Source organism: Malus domestica, chromosome 02 (assembly GCF_042453785.1).
Source record: "Malus domestica chromosome 02, GDT2T_hap1".
Taxonomy (NCBI): Eukaryota; Viridiplantae; Streptophyta; class Magnoliopsida; order Rosales; family Rosaceae; genus Malus; species Malus domestica.
The window spans coordinates 30,065,403-30,086,078 of NC_091662.1; the positions used below are offsets into that span (position 1 = coordinate 30,065,403).

Consider the following 20,676-nt stretch of genomic DNA (forward strand, 5'->3'; position numbering starts at 1 on the left):
TTCATGATCTGAGCACTGAAATGATGGTGTCAATGGAGTGTGGTGATTGTGGTTTTGTAAATCATACAACTCAATAGACAAAATAGCTTTCTTTGTTGCCATCATTTCCAGCTTCTCATCAAACATGCTTTCTATTCTTTCCTTATCAGCTCCTTCACTAGGCTTGTCGTTAGTCACATCATGTTCTATTAGAATATAATCTCCCTTCCTACTATAAACATGATTACATCCACTGAAACATCCATCATTGGGCCAATAACATTCACAATATTTTGGTAGTGGAGGATGAGAGCCAAGAATTCCTTGAGATATTTTCAACGTACTTTGACATGATTCAGGGGCTGAAACTAAAGAGTGAGTATTAAGTATGTGATAACAATGAGCATCTAAATGACCCTTTTGTGAATTAGGATACTATGAGCAAAATGAACAGATGGAGGACCCCAAGGATTCGGGTTTCAACCACATCGACCACCACAGTCATAACCACCACACGGCCATGACCAAAGCCACAACCAAAACCATAACTACTGATGAGTCCATATTATACTACATATTTTAACCTATTCTTAGTTATAATTGATTGGTTATTTTGGGAGAATTTTGATACTTTGAATTATATTTCCAATGTAGGATATTCGACTTCCTCTTAAGCAAAAAGTATTCAAACGGATGAATTTTGGAATGATTCCAATTGGAGGAAGTTCGTGAGTCCTTCAACTTGTTAGTTTCAAAGTTTCGGATTTTTCTACCAAGCAGTTATTTTATGATGATGAAATAAAGGAGCAACGCGCAGTGTTGTTAATGATGATGTCTTCTGAGTTTGAGGCCTTCTGCAATTATGTTCGGAACATCTCAAGATTTAATTCAAGTCATTTTGGGCATGTTTTGGAGCCCTAAAGATCCAGAAATGTGGGATTCTTTGTGGCTGGGCAAATTCCCAAAGTTAGAATAGGAATGCATTTCCTAATTATCTTATTTTATTATGTTTCCTAGTTTGTAGAAGTCTTTTATAGGAAGGGTTTTAATTTGTTGTAGTATAAATAAGGCGTTTTAGCCATTAGGGTTTACTACGCACTATTTTGGAGACTTTCAAACTTTTTACCTACAAGGTGTTTTCAATCATTTTTCTAGTTAATGATATTTTCTTTGGTTTTTATTAAGGAAAACTAATGAAAATGGTTTGAAAACTTTGAGTTTTAACGATAAGGACAAAATAAAGGGTAAAGTGAATAGTATCAAGATTTACTTTTTAGTATAAAAATATCGTTTTTCGTTAAAGTGAACAGTACCCCAGACTTTTTGTTAAAACTCCTTTTTTATTATGATTATGCGTAACTAATCTTTTTGCTATGGTAATGCCATGAGCCTTAACATGAATATGTGATTTTATTAATTTGCTTATGAATGGATGCATGCTTGCTTTGAATTATTAATCACCGTGTTTAAACTATCTAATTGTCTTAGTGATTCGCGACCACTAAGACATTTAGACAAGTAATTTGTATTAAGGAAGATAACAAGTCTTCCATTTCTGTTGATGTTAAATGGTTTAGTAAAAGCTAAATGTGGTTAGTTTGTTATTAACTATAGTTAGTTAGAATGGTTACAAGTTTAGTTAAGGTAGTCAAGGGTATATTTGTAATGAGCCAAAGGCTATATATATTCTTTTCTGTGTAATTGTAAATTCATTGAGTGAAATACAATCTTGTAGAAGAAGTTTTATCATTCTTTAAGTAATAACTGAAACCACTGCTAGATGTAACAGAAGCAGGTCTCCACAAATCAAAGTGTTGCGTTCAGATTCAGAGGGTGAATTTACTGGTCATTCTTTTGCATCTTTTCTTAGTGCACATGGTATTTTTCATCAATTCAGCTATCCACACACGCCTGAACAAAACGACTGTGCTGAGAGAAAACACCGCCATCTTGTTGAGACAGCTAGGACCTTACTTGTTGCTTCTCATGTCCCTCATGTGTTTTGGGTCGAGGCTACTGCCCTATATCTCAATAATCGTCTTCCCATTTCTGGTGTCTCACAATCTCCTTGGGAAATTTTATTTCATCAGCACCCGAATTATTCCAAACTCAAAGTTTTTGGTTGCCAATGCTTTCCATGGCTTAAACCTTATATTCACAGTAAATTGGATGCTAAAAGCAAGAGTTGTGTGTTTTTGGGCTATAGTCTTCAGCACAAAGGTTATCGGTGCTTTGATCCAATTGGCAACCGAGTCTATATCTCCAGACATGTGATTTTTAATGAAGAACTCTATCATTTTCAGTCTCTGCCCCTTCATACTTCTAGCTTTGGCAGTGTTTCTCCAATTACTTCTCCTTCAATGGATCTTTATTTTAGCAAGTATACTCATCCTGCCTCTTCTCCAACTCCCGATACTTCTCCAACTCCAAATGTTTCTCCAACTCCAGATGGTTCTCCAACTCCAGATGCTTCTCACCCTATTTCTACCTCTATGGTTAATACTTATCTTATGGTTACCCGATCCAAAGCAGGCATCTATAAACCTAAGGCTTATGCAGCAACTAAGCATCCTCTATCCATTGCACTGGATTCTGTTCCCAGCACTTATTTACAAGCATCTAAGTTTTCTCACTGGCGAGCTACGATGCAGGATGAATACAATGCCTTACTGTTTACAGGAACTTGGTCCTTAGTTCCTTCTCATTCTTCTCAAAACATTGTTGGCTGCAAGTGGGTGTTTCATGTTAAGAAGAAGCCTGATGGTACTGTGGATCGTTATAAGTCCCAGCTTGTTGCCAAGGGCTTTCATCAACAAGAGGGCATTGATTTCCAAGAGACTTTCAGTCCGGTTGCTAAATCGGTTACCATTCGAATACTTCTTAGTCTTGCTATTCAACATAATTGGTTTGTAAACCAGTTAGACATTAGCAATGCCTTTCTTCATGGGGATTTAAAAGAGGATGTCTACATGCTTCCACCCCCTGGTTTTATTGATCATCTATTTCCCAGTCATGTGTGCAAACTTCAAAAAATCGTTGTATGGTCTTAAGCAAGCCCCTAGAGCTTGGTTTGAAAAACTATTTCAAGCTCTGCAGGACCTTGGCTTCCATCAATCTTCATCTGATGCATCTTTGTTTGTACTTAATGGTCCTCAGTTGGTTATAGTTCTCGTTTATGTGGATGACATTCTCGTTACTGGCCCTAATTCTCATCTATGTCATCAATTCATTCAACAGCTAAGTAATCGATTTCCAGTGAAGGATCTTGGTCCTTTAAGCTATTTCATGGGGCTGGAAGTCCAGCGATCTTCTAAAGGGATATTTATTCATCAAACTAAATATTTGCTTGATCTTCTTCAACGGACAAATATGCAAGGTGCTAAACCTTGTTGCATACTTCTTGGCTCCCACAAACAGGATCATATTGGTTATCTTCTACCCAATCCCACTGAGTATCGCTCAATTGTTGGAGGCCTTCAATATCTCACGTGGACTCGCCTGGACCTTGCTTTTGCTGTCAATCAGCTCTGCCAGTTCATGCATTCTCCGCGTGAACAACATTTTCAAGCTGCCAAACGAGTTCTTCGATTTCTAAAAGGTTCTGTTTCCCAGGGATTATGGTTTACAAAGGGTCATGTTGATCTCTCAGCATACTCCGATGTTGATTGGGCTGGAAGCACGTTTGATAGGCGATCAACCAGTGGCTATTGTGTCTTTCTTGGTCCCAACCTCATCAGCTGGAATGCCAAGAAACAAAGTACCGTCGCCCGTTCTTCTACAGAAGCTGAATATAGGTCTCTGGCTCATACGGCTGCAGAACTCACTTGGGTTTGTAAAATCCTTCGTGACCTTCATTGTCCTCTCCCTAAACTGCCTACACTGTGGTGTGATAACATTTCAGCCATTTTTTTAGCCTCTAATCCTGTTTGGCATGTTGAGATTGATTATCATTACATTCGCGAACTGGTTCTAGCTAATCTTCTCAAAGTCCAGTTTGTTTGTAGTGCCGATCAATTGGCTGATTTTCCTACAAAATCTTTGTCTAAAAATCAGTTCCAATACTTGTGTTCCAAGCTTCCCATTAGAATCAACTCTGATTCCTCCTCTCGCTTGAGGGGGTGTATTAAGGAAGATAACAAGTCTTCCATTTCTGTTGATGTTAAATAGTTTAGTAAAAGCTAAATGTGGTTAGTTTGTTATTAACTATAGTTAGTTAGAATGGTTACAAGTTTAGTTAAGGTAGTCAAGGGTATATTTGTAAAGAGCCAAATGCTATATATATTCTCTTCTGTGTAATTGTAAATTTATTGAGTGAAATACAATCTTGTAGAAGAAGTTTTATCATTCTTTAATTTGATGTAATTTATGTTGGAACATCACCTTGAAATTGAGGAGGGCACATTGTGATTAGTAATTGTAAGTTCGCTTAAGGCTAACATCATGCTCTTAAGGGTTGCATGGTTTTTCAAAGTCACAAAGCTTAATGAGTCTTGCATGTTTATATTTGATCTAAACATCACAGATGTGTTGCATGTTAGATATACATTTTCACTTGAACATCACGTGGAAAAATATGTATTAGGAAAACCTAACCTTCAAAGCATGTATGTGGAAAATTCATAAGTAATTGGTAAAATTACATAGGATTGTTAGTGGTGACGGCGGAACCCCTAGTGTTTAAATTGCCTTCCAAAATCATTTTCTTTTGCTTTCTTTACCTTGCCAATTATTTAATTGTTTTTAATTAAATTCCTTTTTAATATTTTAGGTCATAATATCACCCTTTTCCAAACTTTGTTTTCAAATAGTTAATTAAGAATTAGTTTAAATACAAATTATTCATTCAATTCCGGTAGAGAACAACCTTACTAGAGCTGACTAATTACAATTACCTTATACTCTTGCAAGTAATTTTAAGTATTTTTATTCCTACATTTACACGTGGTAAAAATCCTATCAACTAACACGCTAATCCCGGATTGAGCCTGTATGGACGGTGAGGAGGATGGTCCACGTAGTGGGCCAGATGAGCAGAAGCATCACTTGATGAGGGCTCACTGTAGGAGGTTGGGCATAGGCAACATCAGTAGGGGATGGTGCGAGATAAACAGAGCTTTGGGCATCAGCAGTAGGAGGCCGGTTCTGGGCCTCGAAGGAAAGAAGTTTGCAACGCAGGTCAATGAACGAGGGAAGGGGAAAATTCAACACAACCGTGGTAAGTATAGAATAGTTCCCACCTAGCCTTTTCAGAATAACAGTCACTAAGTCCTCTTTAAAGACGGGGCGATTGATAGCTTCAAGACTATCCGAGATAGATTTGGCATGTTAGAGACACTCAGAAATAGTACGAGTGCTGTTCGAAATATCAAGTAACTGAAATCGAAGATTTCTAGCATTCGCTATAGAGGCTTATGAGAAGTGCTCATGGAGACAATCCCAGATTGCCTTTGAAGAAGGTTTACCGAAAACTAGAGAGATGATGGACTTAGAGAGGGTAAAAGTAAGATAACTACACACAAGGTGATCTTGTTTGTTCAAGACAGATAGGCAGGATTAGGTTTGGCAAGAGAGTGGCGGCTGGAGCTGTCGAGCCATTAACATAAGGAAAAAAAATCATGGCCAACCAAGAACAGCTTCATCTAACAAGTCCAGAGAAGATAACTGAACTCGGTGAGTTTAAGACAGTAAGCCACATTCGGGCCCGAGAGAGAAGAACTAGTAGAGGTAGAGGATGAGGCGTTTTCGTTAGCCATGGAAGGGGGAGGACAAGAAATAGTGTCTAGGGGGAGAGTCGGCAATGGGAAAAAAAACTCCAAGAGAGACCAAAATAAGTGATACCATGTAGACAGTTTAGACTAGATGATTTCATTGATACGTGTAAAGTACAATATAAACAAAATCAGAAAATACTCGGATTACATGAAATATTCATTTTATACAAGAATCATAAATACAAAATCAGAAAATATAAACACAAAATCAGGAGATATAAACACAAAATCAGGAAACATAAATACAAGATCAATTCCTAAAGGGAAGGAGAATCCGGTCGGGTTTCTCCTTTACTAAAAAAATATGAAATGCATGACCATTTAAGTTTTGGGCAATGCTAGAGAGATCATCATTTTAACCATATTTTGATGGACCAAATGATGTGGCGGTTGATGGTTGGATTTCTTCTTTAAATGCATGACCATTTAAGTTTTGGATGATGCTATAGAGATCATCATTTTAGTCCATAATTAGACAACATAATGTGACGGTTGATGGTTGAATTTCTTTCTTAAATCAGAAGTCCAACCATAAATTGCCACATCATGGTTTATGAAATATGGTCTGAAAAAATAGTCTTCCTATCATCTCCAAGAGGCATACATAGTGTAAATTGTCACGTAACCTTCAAATATAGTTTGACAATTTGGAATTAACATTTCTCTTAGAGATGCTCAATTACATTTCGTGTCTTTCTCGTGCAATAACCTGTCAAGTGGTGAGAAGATACACAATTATTTTATCCAATCAATTTTCTCTGTTTAGAGGTAGATGAGATCTTCTGCCTTTTATTATTATGAGTCCTCTTTATATTTTGGCATTTAATCCATCACTATGTGAATAGTACTATATATACCACCAATTAACAACTTCAAGATACAGACTTCCAAATGGATTCTAGGCATGGAAATATTATCATGAGTGTTGTTATGCTTCCATGGTTAGCTCACGGCCACATCTCTCCCTTCTTCGAGCTAGCCAAGAAGCTCAGCGATAGAAATTTTCATATCTTTTTTTGTTCGACGCCTGTAATTCTCAACTCCGTCAAGCCAAAACTTCCTGAAAGATACAGTCATTGCATTGAATTTGTTGAACTACATCTTCCACACGATGTATTTCCAGAACTGGCACCTCACTACCACACCACCAATGGCCTCCCACCCCACCTCATGCCCACCCTAAAAAAGGCTTTGCAAATGGCAAGCCCTTACTTTTCCAACATCCTAAAAACCCTAAACCCTGATTTTCTCATATATGATTTTGTTGTCCCATGGGCACTGTCTCTTGGTTTGGATCAAAATATTCCCACCATCCAATTTTTCATCTTCAGCGCTGTTTCGGTATCATTTCTTTTCCATCGTCTTTTCAAGGGCCCTAGTGTCCGGTTTCCGTTTCCCGCAATCTATCTTCGTGATTACGAGATTAGTAAGTTCAATAGTATGATGCCGCCAGCTTCATCAAATGACAATAGAAAGGATGACGGAGTCCCTCCACTGCAATTCCTTATTACCATTGGTCACTCTTGTGACCTCATTTTGTTAAAGACATTCAGGGAGATTGAAGGAAAATATGTTGATTACCTCTATGAGTTAATGGACAGCAAGGTTGTGCGTCTTGGTCCACTACTCCACGACCCTACTAAGGATCAAGAAGACAAAGATGAAGAAACAGATCACGTCATCAAATGGCTGAACCAACGGGAAACATCTTCGGTTGTGTATATTTCCTTTGGGAGTGAGTACTTTTTATCCAAGGAGGAAATAGAAGAGATAGCTCATGGTTTAGATCTTAGCAAAGTGAGTTTCATTTGGGTTGTTAGGTTTCCTAAGGAAGAGAAAGTTACTAGGGCTAAAGAGGTATTGCCAAAAGGTTTTGTAGAGAGGGTGGGAGAGAGGGGAATGATAGTGGAGGGTTGGGCACCATGTAAGAATATGAGCATAAGTATGAATCTATGAACTTAGTTATTGGTCTTGAGATTGAATGGGAAGTCTTATTGGGAATGAATTTTGTAATCCATATTACACTACTACAAAATGGACTTATTGTGTCACTGGGTGATGTCGCTTTAATATAATATAGTGGCGGATAAGAGATTTGCGACAACTACTGAACATGACGTCGAATTTACTATCCCTTGTAAGTGTCATAAACTGTCTATATCACTTTTAACCGACGTAAACATTTAATGTCGCTTACAACCGACATACATTTTAATAATTTTTATATAATGGTGTCGCTTAAAAAAAAATAGTGTGGCTTTTAAGCGACATAAAGTATTGGTGTCGCTTATATCCGACACTAACTATTGTTTTTAAATATTTTAAAGCTTGTGTCGGTTCTGAGCGACATAGATTTTAGTTTTTTTTAAATATTTTGAAACCCAGGGTCAGTTGTAAGTGACAGATTGATGGTCTTTATATACTCTCCCCTGTGTTTTCTTCTTTCTTTCTTGCATCTTTCGTAAGGATGAGTTTATGAGGTGGCACACAACTAGGCCTGGCAAACAGGTCGTGTCTGTCGTTTTCGTGTAACACCTGTTATCTTAATGGATTGTATCGTGTCTCACCCATTAGGTAAAGTGACCCGACCCGTTATGACCCGTTAAGAAAAAAAAAATTTCTTCAATTTGCACATACACATTGCCACATAAATATTACTTCAAAAAATTAAAACACATTTGTCGTTTAAGTACTACATCTACACTCGAAAATAAGAGCCTAATAAACAAACATTCATACATATAGGATCAAATTGACAATCAAATTAGTTCATTGTATTCATATAGGATCAAGGAGTGTAGCTGTAAAAAATCATCAAAATCGGAGTTAAAATAATCGTTAAATCGTGATTTTTCATTTATAATCGTCGAAAAGTTTTGTCTCATTACTTGATCTCTGAATGTTTGTTTTTTGCAATTTTTGGCATATGTGATCTCGAAATATATACAAACATGTTTTATGGTTGGATTATTGAAACTAGTTTAATAGAATGCGTATCCCATCAAAACAATAGATTCACTAACACTTAAGAGTTTATTTATACTTTCATTAAGTATAACATAAGATTTTGTGGTATCCACTAGTGTAAATATTTTAAATTAAGGATCGAGTTCATTCATTGTATTTATATAGGGTCAAGGAGTGTAGCTATAAAAAATCATCAAAATCGGAGTTAAAATCACCGTTAAATCGTGATTTTTTGTTGATAACCGTCGAAAAGTTTTGTCACATTACTTGATCTCTGAATGTTTGTATTTTGTGATTTTTGGCGTATGCAATCTCAAAGCATATATAAACAAGTTTGACGGTTGAATCGTTGAAATTAGTTTCGTAAAATGTGTATCCCATCAAAACAATAGATTCACTAACACTTAGAGTTTATTTATATTTTCATTAAGTATAACATAAGATTTTGTGGTATCCACTAGTGTAAATATTTTAAATTGAAGATCGAATTCATTCATTGTATTCATATAGGGTCAAGGGGTGTAGCTGTAAAAAAATCATCAAAATCAGAGTTAAAATAACCGTTAAATCGTAATTTTTTGTTTATAACCGTCGAAAAGTTTTGTCCCATTACTTGATCTCTGAATGTTTGTTTTTCTCAATTTTTGGCTTATGCTATCTCAAAGCATATACAAACAAGTATGATGGTTGGATCGTTGAAATTAGTTTCGTATGATGCGTATCCCATCAAAACGATAGATTCACTAATACTTAGAGTTTATTTATACTTTCATTAAGTTTAACATAAGATTTTGTGGTATCCACTAATGTAAATATTTTAATTGAAGATCGAATTCATTCATTGTATTCATATAGGATCAATGAGTGTAGCTATAAAAAATAATCAAAATCGGAGTTAAAATAACCGTTAAATCGTGATTTTTTGTTTATAACCGTCGAAAAGTTTTGTCCCGTTACTTGATCTCTAAATGTTTGTTTTTTTTTTGGTGTAAGCGATCTCAAAGCATATATAAACAAGTTTGACGGTTAGATCATTGAAATTAGTTTCGTAGGATACGTATCCCATCAAAATGGGATTCGCTAACACTTAGAGTTTATTTATATTTTCATTAAGTATAACATAAGATTTGGTGGTATCCACTAGTGTAAATATTTTAAATTGAAGATCAAATTCATTCATTGTATTCATTATATTTATTAAGTAGATTTAAATTTATTTACTTTGTACGTATAACACTTAAGAAATTGAATGATATGTATATTTAAGCCAATCCAATTGTCACCAATTTTTAAAATTTAATTATATATATATATAATTATTACAGTTTATATATATAATTATTACAGTTTTTAGGGGTATAAATTGAAATATTTTAGGCGGGAATTTTCCCACTTTTTTGGCACGTTCAAAGTTTTCTTATTTTGACACCACATCCAATCACTGATTCACTGACATGTCTCTCAGACATACGTTGGTTTTAACCGACGCAAAATTTCCCTATTTTGTTGCCACCTTCAATGACTGTGAAGTTTGTTAGGCTCACGTCGGTTCAAACCGACGCAAACTTTCCCTATTTCGAGGCCACCTGCAATGACTCTTAAGTCTGTCAGGCACATGTCAGTTTCAACTGACACAAAGGTTTCTTATTTTAACACTGTCAGGCTAACATCGGTTTTATCCAATGTAATATTTTCCTATTTCGACGCCACTTGCAGCAACTGTCGGTCTTAATCGACGCTAACTTTTTAACCATATTTAAACCCCTTCTTTCTCATTACTTCCGTGTTTTCATTTCCCTATTTCCCATTACCTCATTCTTTCCTATTTTAGAGATATGAAGTTACAAAGCCAGAAAATTGTGGTCGATGAATATTATCCTTGTTCAGTTATGGCATGAAATTTGTAAGAGTATCTGCAAGAACAATTCCTCAAAGACCAGATCAAGATAATTCATGAATCAAGGGATGCAAAGGAAGATAATTTTGAGAGGCTGCAGCAGGAGGAACGTGACAAGGTGAAGCACTCATATCTCAACCCTTCAGATACCGAGGAACAAAAATACAGGTAATTTGTGATAAAGAATATGCGTAGACCAGAGAAAGTTGGGCCCCCAGTAGAGGATCAATACTTTTACCCATGTGGTGCTTCTGGTTTTGTTTGATTTATATTTCTTCCATACTCCTTATGGCCGTAGGTCGGAGGAAATTGAGAACTTCATCAAGTCTCAAGAAAAAGAGATGGAAGAATTTGTGGTAGAGCGGGACATGCTGATGAAAGCTCATGATGACGATAAAGCTGCAATGAAGCAGAGGCATTAGGAGGAAGAAGTGGAACTGGAGAAGGATTTTGATGCCAAATTAACCCAGCTCATTTCGAATTGACTTTGAAGGTTAGATGTTTGCAGTGCATTTAGTTAGAGGAGAAAGAGTGACACATCAGTTGTACGTCACTGAAGTTAGGGTATTTTTATCTCTTTTGTGGTCTGTTTAAATATAGATTCCATGAGTTATACCTAGAAGGAAAAGGCATAGAACCAAACGTTTTGAATGGTGCTATTTTAGAGATCTGAAGTTACGTAGCATCAATTGGCTATGCCAAAAAATTGTTGTCGATGAATATTATCCTTGTTCAGTTATGGCGTCAAAAACTTTTGCAAGATTGCAGCAAGAATTTGTATGGATTGTATATTTGTATGGAGATGTAGGTAATGTAGGTTACAACCGACAGTATCTCGACTATTTTATTTATTTAACTTATGTGATGTCGGTTTGGACCGACAGTAAGTGTGATATTTTTATGGAAGACTTTGGATGCGGTCCCTAGTTATGAACAATCTTTGACTAAAACTTTGTTGGTTTTCAATTTTTGATCCAAGTCCCTAAAATTAATTGATAATTTATTTCTATGTACGTTACTATATTTTTTAAATTAAAAATTAAAATTTATAGTTTTTTATATTAATGAGATTTTAAATAAAAAACATAATTTGTGGGATTAAAAATATTAAAATATAAATATACTATTGTGTGTGTGTGTGTGTAAACATGGGTACTTTCATAAAAAATAACCAAAAAATTATTGTATCAAAACATGGGTACATTCTTCAAAATGGGTACATTTAGCAAAAATAAAAATGGGTACAAATAAATAAAAAAATATGGGTACAATACAAATAAAACTTTAAAAAATATGGGCACAAAAAGAAATTAATATATGGGTACAAATTAAAATTGAAAGGAAAATTGGTACAAATTAAAAAAGGGTTGCAAATTAAAAATGGGTACAAACTAAAAATAAAAATATATGATAAAAAATTTAGCCATAAATATAAATATACTAATTGTAACATTTTTAATATTAAATGAATATATTTATAAATAAAAAATATTTTATTATTGAAATAATTAATGATATTATTAATACAAAGGACCTTGATCAAAAATTGAAAAGTAATAAGGTTTTAATCAATAGAGTAGTAAAAATAAGGATGAAAACCTAATTACTCCTATTTTTATAGTTTATTTGTTACTTAATGTCGGTTTTGACCGCCATCATATCAGATTTTCATGTTGCTTATAAGCGACGTAAAAGCAGATGTCGCTTTTAAGCGACGCTGTTGTTCATTTTTTATTTTATATTACTTTGCTTCTTAGTGGCAAATTAAGGGGGCTAAGCGACGTCATTACCCTTATGGTGACGATAGTATTGGTGTCGGTTCCTCTATCCAACATTGCACGATTTAATGTCAGATTTTTACCAAAAATCCGACAGTAATTGGTGTTTCTTGTCGGTTTTACAACGCCAATGATATCCCCTTTTGTAGTAGTGTTACATTGGACTACTATTTAAGGGATTAGTTTCCTATAAGGATTCTAATAGGGGAATTCTTATGGGATTTGGCAAGGATTATGTTGTGTATATATATAGTGGCCTCTACTCTCACAGTTGATATGCTTGATTCCGGACTAAGACCTATTATTAGTTAAGAGCAAAATCAATTACTAGAAAGAGGAGAAGGTGCACTGCAACCTTACAGCAAAACTTGGACATGGCTGCTTCTTCGAGTTCATCTGCAGGTATGATCTTCTCCGCATATTAGTTTAATGAACATCAGTTTGTGTTTTGATCACAGTAATTCATATTACTTGTTCTTGGTTTGTGTTTCATCTAACATGTGGTATCAGAGCCTTAATCACAAGTTTATGAATTCTGTTATTATAATCAATAGGTTCTGCAGCTTAAATAAATTTGCCTTATGTTTCAACCTAGAGGAATCAAACTAGGGGTTCCGGTACGTGGTTTTTATGAATAACGATAAAATGTGTTATTAAAATATTACCGTTAAAACTTTTCCAAAACTTTTTCTTTTCCGCTGGACTTCCTGCAAAATCATTGGTCTGGGTTCTCTCCCCAATTTGGGGTTTTTCGATTACAGAAATCACAAACATGATCCATAAATCTCTAAACTACTATTTTCAATTTGGATGATTATTTCCGCTGCGCTATTTCAAATTGAAACTCATCTGCAGGAGGTATGTTTTGATGATTTATGTTGATTTATCAGTATTGGCATACCTATTTTGATGCATAGTTTGAATCGAGGTTTTCTGTTTGAGTTTTGAAATACCGATATCGAAATCAAAGAAAAATCCAAACTAATTAAAACTACCAATTAGGAATTCTTAAGCAATGGATGACCAATCACATATAAGGCTATAATTTTCCAATATCTTGCAAAGTCATGATCTTTTGATTTTGATGATCGTTTTATTTTGATATTACATCATTATGCATGAGACATCTCTTGGTTGTCTACTGTTGCATATTTCTCCGCTGAATTTGCAGGAGTTCTAAATAAGTCAGTTTTTCTATATATGCTTATTAGTTATTAGTTGTTAAGTCTATATGTATGAATTGTTGATGTAAGTTATGATGTGCAATCTGCAAAAGGAAATCAGGAACCTAATTGGTTCATGTTTGTGATTTCATTTGCAGTATCTACAGTATCATTGAAGACATTGAACTTAGCTAACATCCCAATCCTCACTAGAGGAAGTAATTACAAGAAATGAAGAGGTGATATTGGATTGCTGTTAACTATAAATGAGTATGACATTGCCATTGATGCTCCAAAACCAATAATCACATACCAAAGTACTAGAACAGAGAAAGCAAACCATGAAAGGCGGATGAGAGCCAACAAGGTGGCACTCTCCATCCTAGAAAGTGGCATGACTGATACAGTTCGTGGAGGCATCAAAAGACATGAATTAGCTGCTGAATATTTGAGTGCAATTGTGAAGAAATTCAAAGAGTCTCAGAAAGCTGAAATCAGTCAATACATGGCCTTACTGACAACCTATAAGATTGATAATACTGGTTCAATTCGAGATCACATACTGAAGATGACCGATGCTGCTGAGAAGTTGAACTCAATGGATGTCAATATTGGAGAAAAAGAGTTGGTTTTCATGATTCTCCAGGCTCTTCCAATCAAATACTCTCAGCTGAATATGTCTTATAATACACAAGACAAGAGTTGGGATATAGATGAGCTCATCGCATAATGTGTTCAAGAGGAGACTCAGCAAAAGCAAGAAAGAGGCAAGGATGTTGAGACTGTGAATTTTGTGTAAGGAGGAAAGGGGAAGAAATTCAACAATGCTGGAAATAATTCAGGTAAGAATTTCAAGTACTCCAAACCTTTTGATCAGACTGGTACTTCTACTAAAATATTTGATATTTCTAAAAGGTCTAACAATCTTAAACCAAAAATTAAAAAAGCTACCAAGCTTAAGTGTTTTTTTCTGCAAAACTCGAGGTCATCTAAAAAAGGATTGTGAACCGTTTAAGGATTATTTAAGAGCTAATGGCAAAGAGGTAGTTAATTTCTGTGAAGAGTCTTTTGATCAGTGGGAGTAGTTTGTTATTCTATTTTACAAAGACCAATTGCTGCATTAAGGACAGTTGCAAAATAAAGTTTGAGAAGTGCTGCTACTATGAAGTTTGAAGAGCTGGTGTGGCAGTAATGTTCTTCTTTAAAGTTAAGTTTATGTTTAGCTAGTTTAATTATCAATTAGTATAATTGTTAGCTAGGTGATGAGTAGATTTTATATTATATATTTTACCCTAATCTTAGTATATTTTGGTTAATATATTAGAAGAATTTTGATACTTTGAATTGTATTTTCAATATAGGACTTCCGACTTCCTCTGGAGCAAAACAGGATCAAATGGACGCTTTATTTTATGCAATATTGGAGACAGAGAGAAGGGCTAGGGTTTTGAAGATTTTCTACTTAAAGGTGTTTTCAATCCTTTTCTTAAGAGATATTTCTATGATTTCAATTATGAATATGCGAAAATAATTTCTTTTGCTAGGGCGAAGCCTTGAGTCTTAGCATGAATATGTGATTTTTATTTAATTTCTTATGATTGATTGCATGCGTACTTTGAATTGTTAATCACCGGGATAAAAACTATCTAATTGTTTTAATGCCTGATCACCATTAGAATTTTTAGAAAAGTAATTTGATGCAATTTTGGTCGGAAGGTTCCCTAAAATTGACACTGGCTTCTTGTGATTAATAATTGTAATTTCTCTTAGGATGAATATCACGTCTTAAGGATTGCATGGTTTTTCAAGGGATTTTCATAAAGCATAATGAGTCTTTCATGTTTAGATTTGATCCGAACGTCCGGACAGGTTGCATGTTAGATATACGTTCTATGTTGGAGGTTCCAAGTAGAATATGAATTAGGAAAATCTAACCTTCAAAGTGGTATGTGTAGATTATAAGTAATGGGTAAAAATTCATAGGATTGCTAGGTGATGGTGGAACCCTAGTGCTTTCTTAATTTGATTTTCTCATAACTGTTTTCTTCTCTCTAGTCCTAATATTGCAGATTGTTTATTTTAATTCATTAAATTCGTTTTTATTTTAATTAGGTTATAAAATCAATCACTTCAATTTCTACTTTACAATAATTAAATGGAATCTGATTAGTTCGAATTATTTAATAATCCCTGTGGAGATGACCTTCCGAAATCCGTTTATACTACAATAACCTTGTGATTCTTGCAAGTAAAATAGGAGATTTAAGCCCGTTCACATAAGTAGTAAAAATCTCTATTACTAGGTTTATTGCATTCAGAGATGTTGATGCACAAAACCGGAGGGTCTTGGAACAACGTAAATCCGACCGTGAATCTGCAAGAAAGTAAAGAACACAAGATGTATTGTGGTTCACCCTAATGTTTGGGCTACGTCCACACTGATATTGATATTGTTTCACTTTGAATGGTGAATATACAAGAAGGCTAAAGGCAGTGTGCTCTCTAGCTTATTTTCTCTCTTCCTATGGCCTAAGCCTTCTCCGTTAATGAGGAGAGTGAGGAGTCCTTTTATAGAATAAGGGCTCCTCACTTATTACATATTTGTCCTTTCATTTATTACATAATTACATTTGAGTCCCCCGAATATTTATACGAGATCTAAATACGGATGCCCTAAGTATGATACAAATAGTAGTCCCCCAAGTCTTCAGCCAAGAGAGTCTTTTCGCTGGAGACTTGAAATTCAGTCCATGTGTGAGCCGAAGTAACTAGATGTCGTCTTGAACTGAATACTCGATATGAGGCGATGCTCAATGTGAAATGATGCTCAACTAGAAGTATCACATGTTGCGAGGTTGCTCGGCTTATGGCTTATGTTGCCTTGGTTGGCTCAGCTTGTGGCGTTGAAGGTGAAGGAGTCCCTTTTATAGAATAAGGGCTTGCTCCTCAATACATAAATAATGGGCTAAGTCCCCCAAGTATTTTTCATGAGGCCCAGTTGCGGAAGCCCAATATATGGTACATAGTGTAGTCCCCCAAGTCTTCAGTCAATAGAGTCTGTTGGTTAGAGACTTCAAATTCAATCCATGTATGGGCCGAAGTGACGGTTGTTCGGAGGCGGTCTTTGTATACCCTGCACTGAAGCATTGTAGGTGAGGCTTTGCAAGTGAAGTTTTACAGTTGAGGCTTTGAAAGTGAAGCTTTGAAGCTGGAGCTCTGTAAATGAAGTTTTTGAAGCTAATAGACATGAGTGATGCTCATGAATGTTTATGTTGATTGACATGAGTGATGCTCATGAATGTTGACATGAGTGATGCTCATGAATGTTGACATGAATGATGGTCATGAATGTTTATGTATGATTGACATGAGTGATGCTCATGAATGTTTATGTATGATTGACATGAGTGATGCTCATGTATAATTTTGGAGTACTGGACGTACTTTTGATCACCTAGTGGGTGATAATAGCGGCACGCTGCCGAATAATTTTGGAATACTGGACGTACTTTTGATCACCTGGTTGGTGATAATAGCGGCAGGCTGCCGAATAATTTTTGGAGTACTAGACGTACTTTTGATCACCTGGTCGGTGAAAATAACGGCAGGCTGTCGAATAATTTTGGAGTACTAGACGTATTTTTGATCACCTAGTTGATGATAAGGGCATATGGGCCTTCACCATCCACATAACATTCTAGCCTATTATTTTGGGCTTGCCGACATTTTGCCTTTTTTTTTTTTTGGCATGCTATGTTCCCGTGGCTTTTTCAGAAAAGTAGGAACATGCATGATGAAAGTTTTTTTTATTTTCAAAAGTTGGTGGCATTTTCTGATCCAACAGAAAGTGGAGTGGGGAACCTTGGTGCGGTGTAGTAGGAACTTTGCACCAGTTCTTATCTGATTCATGAGTGCTTCAAGACTTGAGCCAAAGTGAAAACCTTTCTGACACCACCCATTTGCTTTTCTTGATCTCCCCGCTCATTCTCTGCCCACCCATGCTGCTTTACAAGGTCGAATTGTTGTTTACCTGCTTCACTCAACGTAGCTCCGAAGTGCCTCTCTAGTAAAGTGTATAATAAAGGCAAAATCTCATGTAAAGATTGGGTCAGCCCCCGCAGCAATAGCCTTCTCTGATCTCATTCCAAATCTTCATTGTGAACAGTAATATCTTCAGGAAGCCACCTTAGCGTCATGGAGACTAACTCAGCTTGAATAGGACCCTTGTAGGATAATGAAGCTAGAGTTAGAAACATTTCTTGCCATAGATTTAGTCCTTCCCTTTTAGCTATCTCGTCAACAAGGGCTTTGTCCTTGACCACGAACCGACGTCCACGATTGACTGGCCTAGCCTCCGGAACCTCGTCAAGCTTCCTCGTGTTCAAAGTAGTGCTGCTGGAGTGAAACTAATATGGGCTGTTAGACGTTTTCTCATTGAAGGCTCCACTGAATGGAAGAAGTGAATCTTTAATCCTCTCTAGGACATCTGAAGTGTCAACATCTTGTTGGGGCAGCTGCTTCTGATGAAGAACATGAAACAGCTATGAAGACTGCAATGTAAACAAGAAGCAGCGCCCAGAAGATCTTACAGCCCACGTTCTGCCCCGATCTCAGCGACTGCAACATTACGACCATCCATAGAAACCCGTCCTCGATCGGGAGCAACCACGTGTCGGGTATGCAGAAGAAAAGTCACCGACGGAGCAAGAGATTCTTCATCACGGGGTGGTGCAAATAATAGTTGTAGTTGTGGTGGAGGACGTAGTGCTTTTTGTGGTGGAGCTCCATGATCTCGCCGCTGATTGCAAGCTCCAGAGCGCCATAGTCGTAGGGAAGGTTGGGCAGCAAGAAGGTCTGCAGGCCGCAAGAATGGGCAAGGGTTCTGGGCTCGCTCTAGAACCCTGATCGGAGGGCTTTCCTGGCCATGAGAGCTCGGAGAGCCATGGGAATGTTGCTTGCGATGAACTGAGAGGAAAGAGAGTTTGAGGAAGGTTTTCTGGAAAAAACCCGAAAGTAGGTTTTGGGCTCTTTGTCTCTGTCTTTAAATTGGGCAGTTTTTTTTTAGGAGAAAAATGGGGCGGAAGATTCGAGAGAAAGAAAAATGGGTTTTTAGAGGGTTTTTAAGCTGCACAGAGTCTGCGAAGGTTTTCTGGAAAAGTCCAAAGAGGGAGGTTCTGGGTTATTCGGTTGTGCAGATTCACGGTGGAGGTAAAAAAAATGAAAGAGAACCGACACAACTTTTCATATCGTTTCCCACAGACGGCGCCAAATGTTGATGCACAAAACCGGAGGGTCTTGGAACAACGTAAATCTGACCGTGAATCTGCAAGAAAGTAAAGAACACAAGATGTATCGTGGTTCACCCCAATGTTTAGGCTACGTCTATACTGATGTTGATATTGTTTCACTTTGAATGGTGAATATACAAGAAGGCTAGAGGCAGTGTGCTCTCTAGCCTATTTTCTCTCTTCCTATGGCCTAAGCCTTCTCCCTTAATGAGAAGAGTGAGGAGTCCTTTTATAGAATAAGGGCTCCTCACTTATTACATATTTGCCCCTTCATTTATTACATAATTACATTTGAGTCCCCCGAGTATTTATACGAGATCTAAATACGGATGCCCTAAGTATGGTACAAACAAGAGATTCAATTTTTGTAATTGATTGGTATGATATATATATATATATATATATATATATATATATATATATATATGTTTTAGATTCAGTTTGATGCTTTGAGAATCTTTGTGCTTTGACTTGAGCAGTTGGTTGAATTCATATATTGGTAATTCATTATATTGGAATGAATTACTAGTTGATAGTTTTACTATCTGTTAGACTTAATTGTTTCGAATTAAGTTGACGAATAGTGGGAGTGGATATTTAGGTCCACTGATGTCAGTTGGATCATAATGTTATAAGTGCATATTGAACATAAGTAATCTGAGGGCATCAGTTACATGTTGGTTGTGAGTGTAAGCTTTTGATTCTATGTTTTGATATGTACAAATAGATTGTTTATGATGTTACTCAAAAGGCTTGGTGATTATTCTATGGTAAATCTTGATAGAACTAGTTTACTTGGTTCATACTTGCTCAAGTGGGAGAATATAAGAATATGAGTATAAGTATGAATCTATGAACTTAGTTATTGGTCTTGAGATTGAATGGGAAGTCTTATTGGGAATGGATTTTGTAATCCATATTACACTGGACTACTATTTAAGGGATTAGTTTCCTATAAGGATTCTAATAGGGGAATCCTTATGGGATTTGGCAAGAATTATGTTGTGTATATATATAGTGGCCTCTACTTCCACAGTTGATATGCTCGATTCCGGACTAAGACCTATTATTAGTTAAGAGTAAAACCAATTACTGAGGAGATGAGAAGGTGCACTGCAACCTTACAGCGAAACTTGGACATGGCTGCTTCTTCGAGTTCATCTGCAGATATGATCTTCTCCGTACACTAGTTTAATGAACATCTGTTTGTGTTTTGATCACAGTAATTCATATTACTTGTGTTCTTGGTTTGTGTTTCATCTAACACACCACAGACAAAGATATTGCAGAATTCTAGCGTCGGTGGATTTCTGAGCCATTGTGGATGGAGCTCTGTGCTGGAGAGCATGAAGTTTGGTGTTCCAATTATAGCCATGCCTATGGATCTTGACCAGCCATATAACGCCAGACTAGTAGAGGAGTTGGGTGTTGGTGTGGAGGTCAAGAAAACAGGAAGAGGAGGAGGTTTGCAACGAGAAGAGGTAGCAAAGGTGATCAAAGATGTGATGGAAAACAATACTGGGTAGGTTGTGAGAAGAAAGGCAATGGAACTGAGAGACGACATCGAAAAAAGAGATGATCGAGAGATAGAGGGGCTGGTGGATGAGTTGGTGCAACTTTGAATTCGTACGGGGAAAGAATCAATTTAAGCATGCAAAATTAGCTAGCAGTAATATCCGGATGGTGTATCGGATACACTCAATAATAATAAATCCTTGTATTGTAATAACTAATAACACTGCTGCTAAATGCAATCCTTTTAAGTCCTAAAATTTAAGTGATTTTTGAGGATTTTACTTTCATCTTTACTAAAGAATGATTATAAAAATATTT

The 20,676-nt window shown here is 36.2% G+C and overlaps 1 protein-coding gene and 1 long non-coding RNA gene across 2 annotated transcripts; both read left to right on the forward strand.

Annotated features, from left to right (window-relative positions):
* The first annotated feature begins 6,668 nt into the window (after positions 1 to 6,668).
* On the forward strand, positions 6,669 to 20,467 carry LOC103426945 (beta-D-glucosyl crocetin beta-1,6-glucosyltransferase-like). Its single transcript, XM_029094199.2, has 2 exons — positions 6,669 to 7,668; positions 20,110 to 20,467. The coding sequence occupies exons 1-2, from the start codon at positions 6,669 to 6,671 to the stop codon at positions 20,367 to 20,369; spliced, it is 1,260 nt and encodes a 419-aa protein (XP_028950032.1). The 3' UTR covers positions 20,370 to 20,467.
* LOC139190569 (uncharacterized) lies at positions 10,519 to 11,303 on the forward strand. The gene is made up of 2 exons (XR_011574875.1): positions 10,519 to 10,782; positions 10,913 to 11,303. It is a non-coding gene; the product is annotated as an uncharacterized lncRNA (long non-coding RNA).
* Positions 20,468 to 20,676: the final 209 nt, after the last annotated feature.

Excerpts from the sequence above, each read along its gene's own strand:
- LOC103426945 (XM_029094199.2), top strand. The coding sequence starts at position 6,669 with ATGAGTGTTGTTATGCTTCCATGGTTAGCTCACGGCCACATCTCTCCC. Across the intron at positions 7,669-20,109 it reads AATGATAGTGGAGGGTTGGG|CACCACAGACAAAGATATTG; the intron begins CACCATGTAAGA and ends TTTCATCTAACA.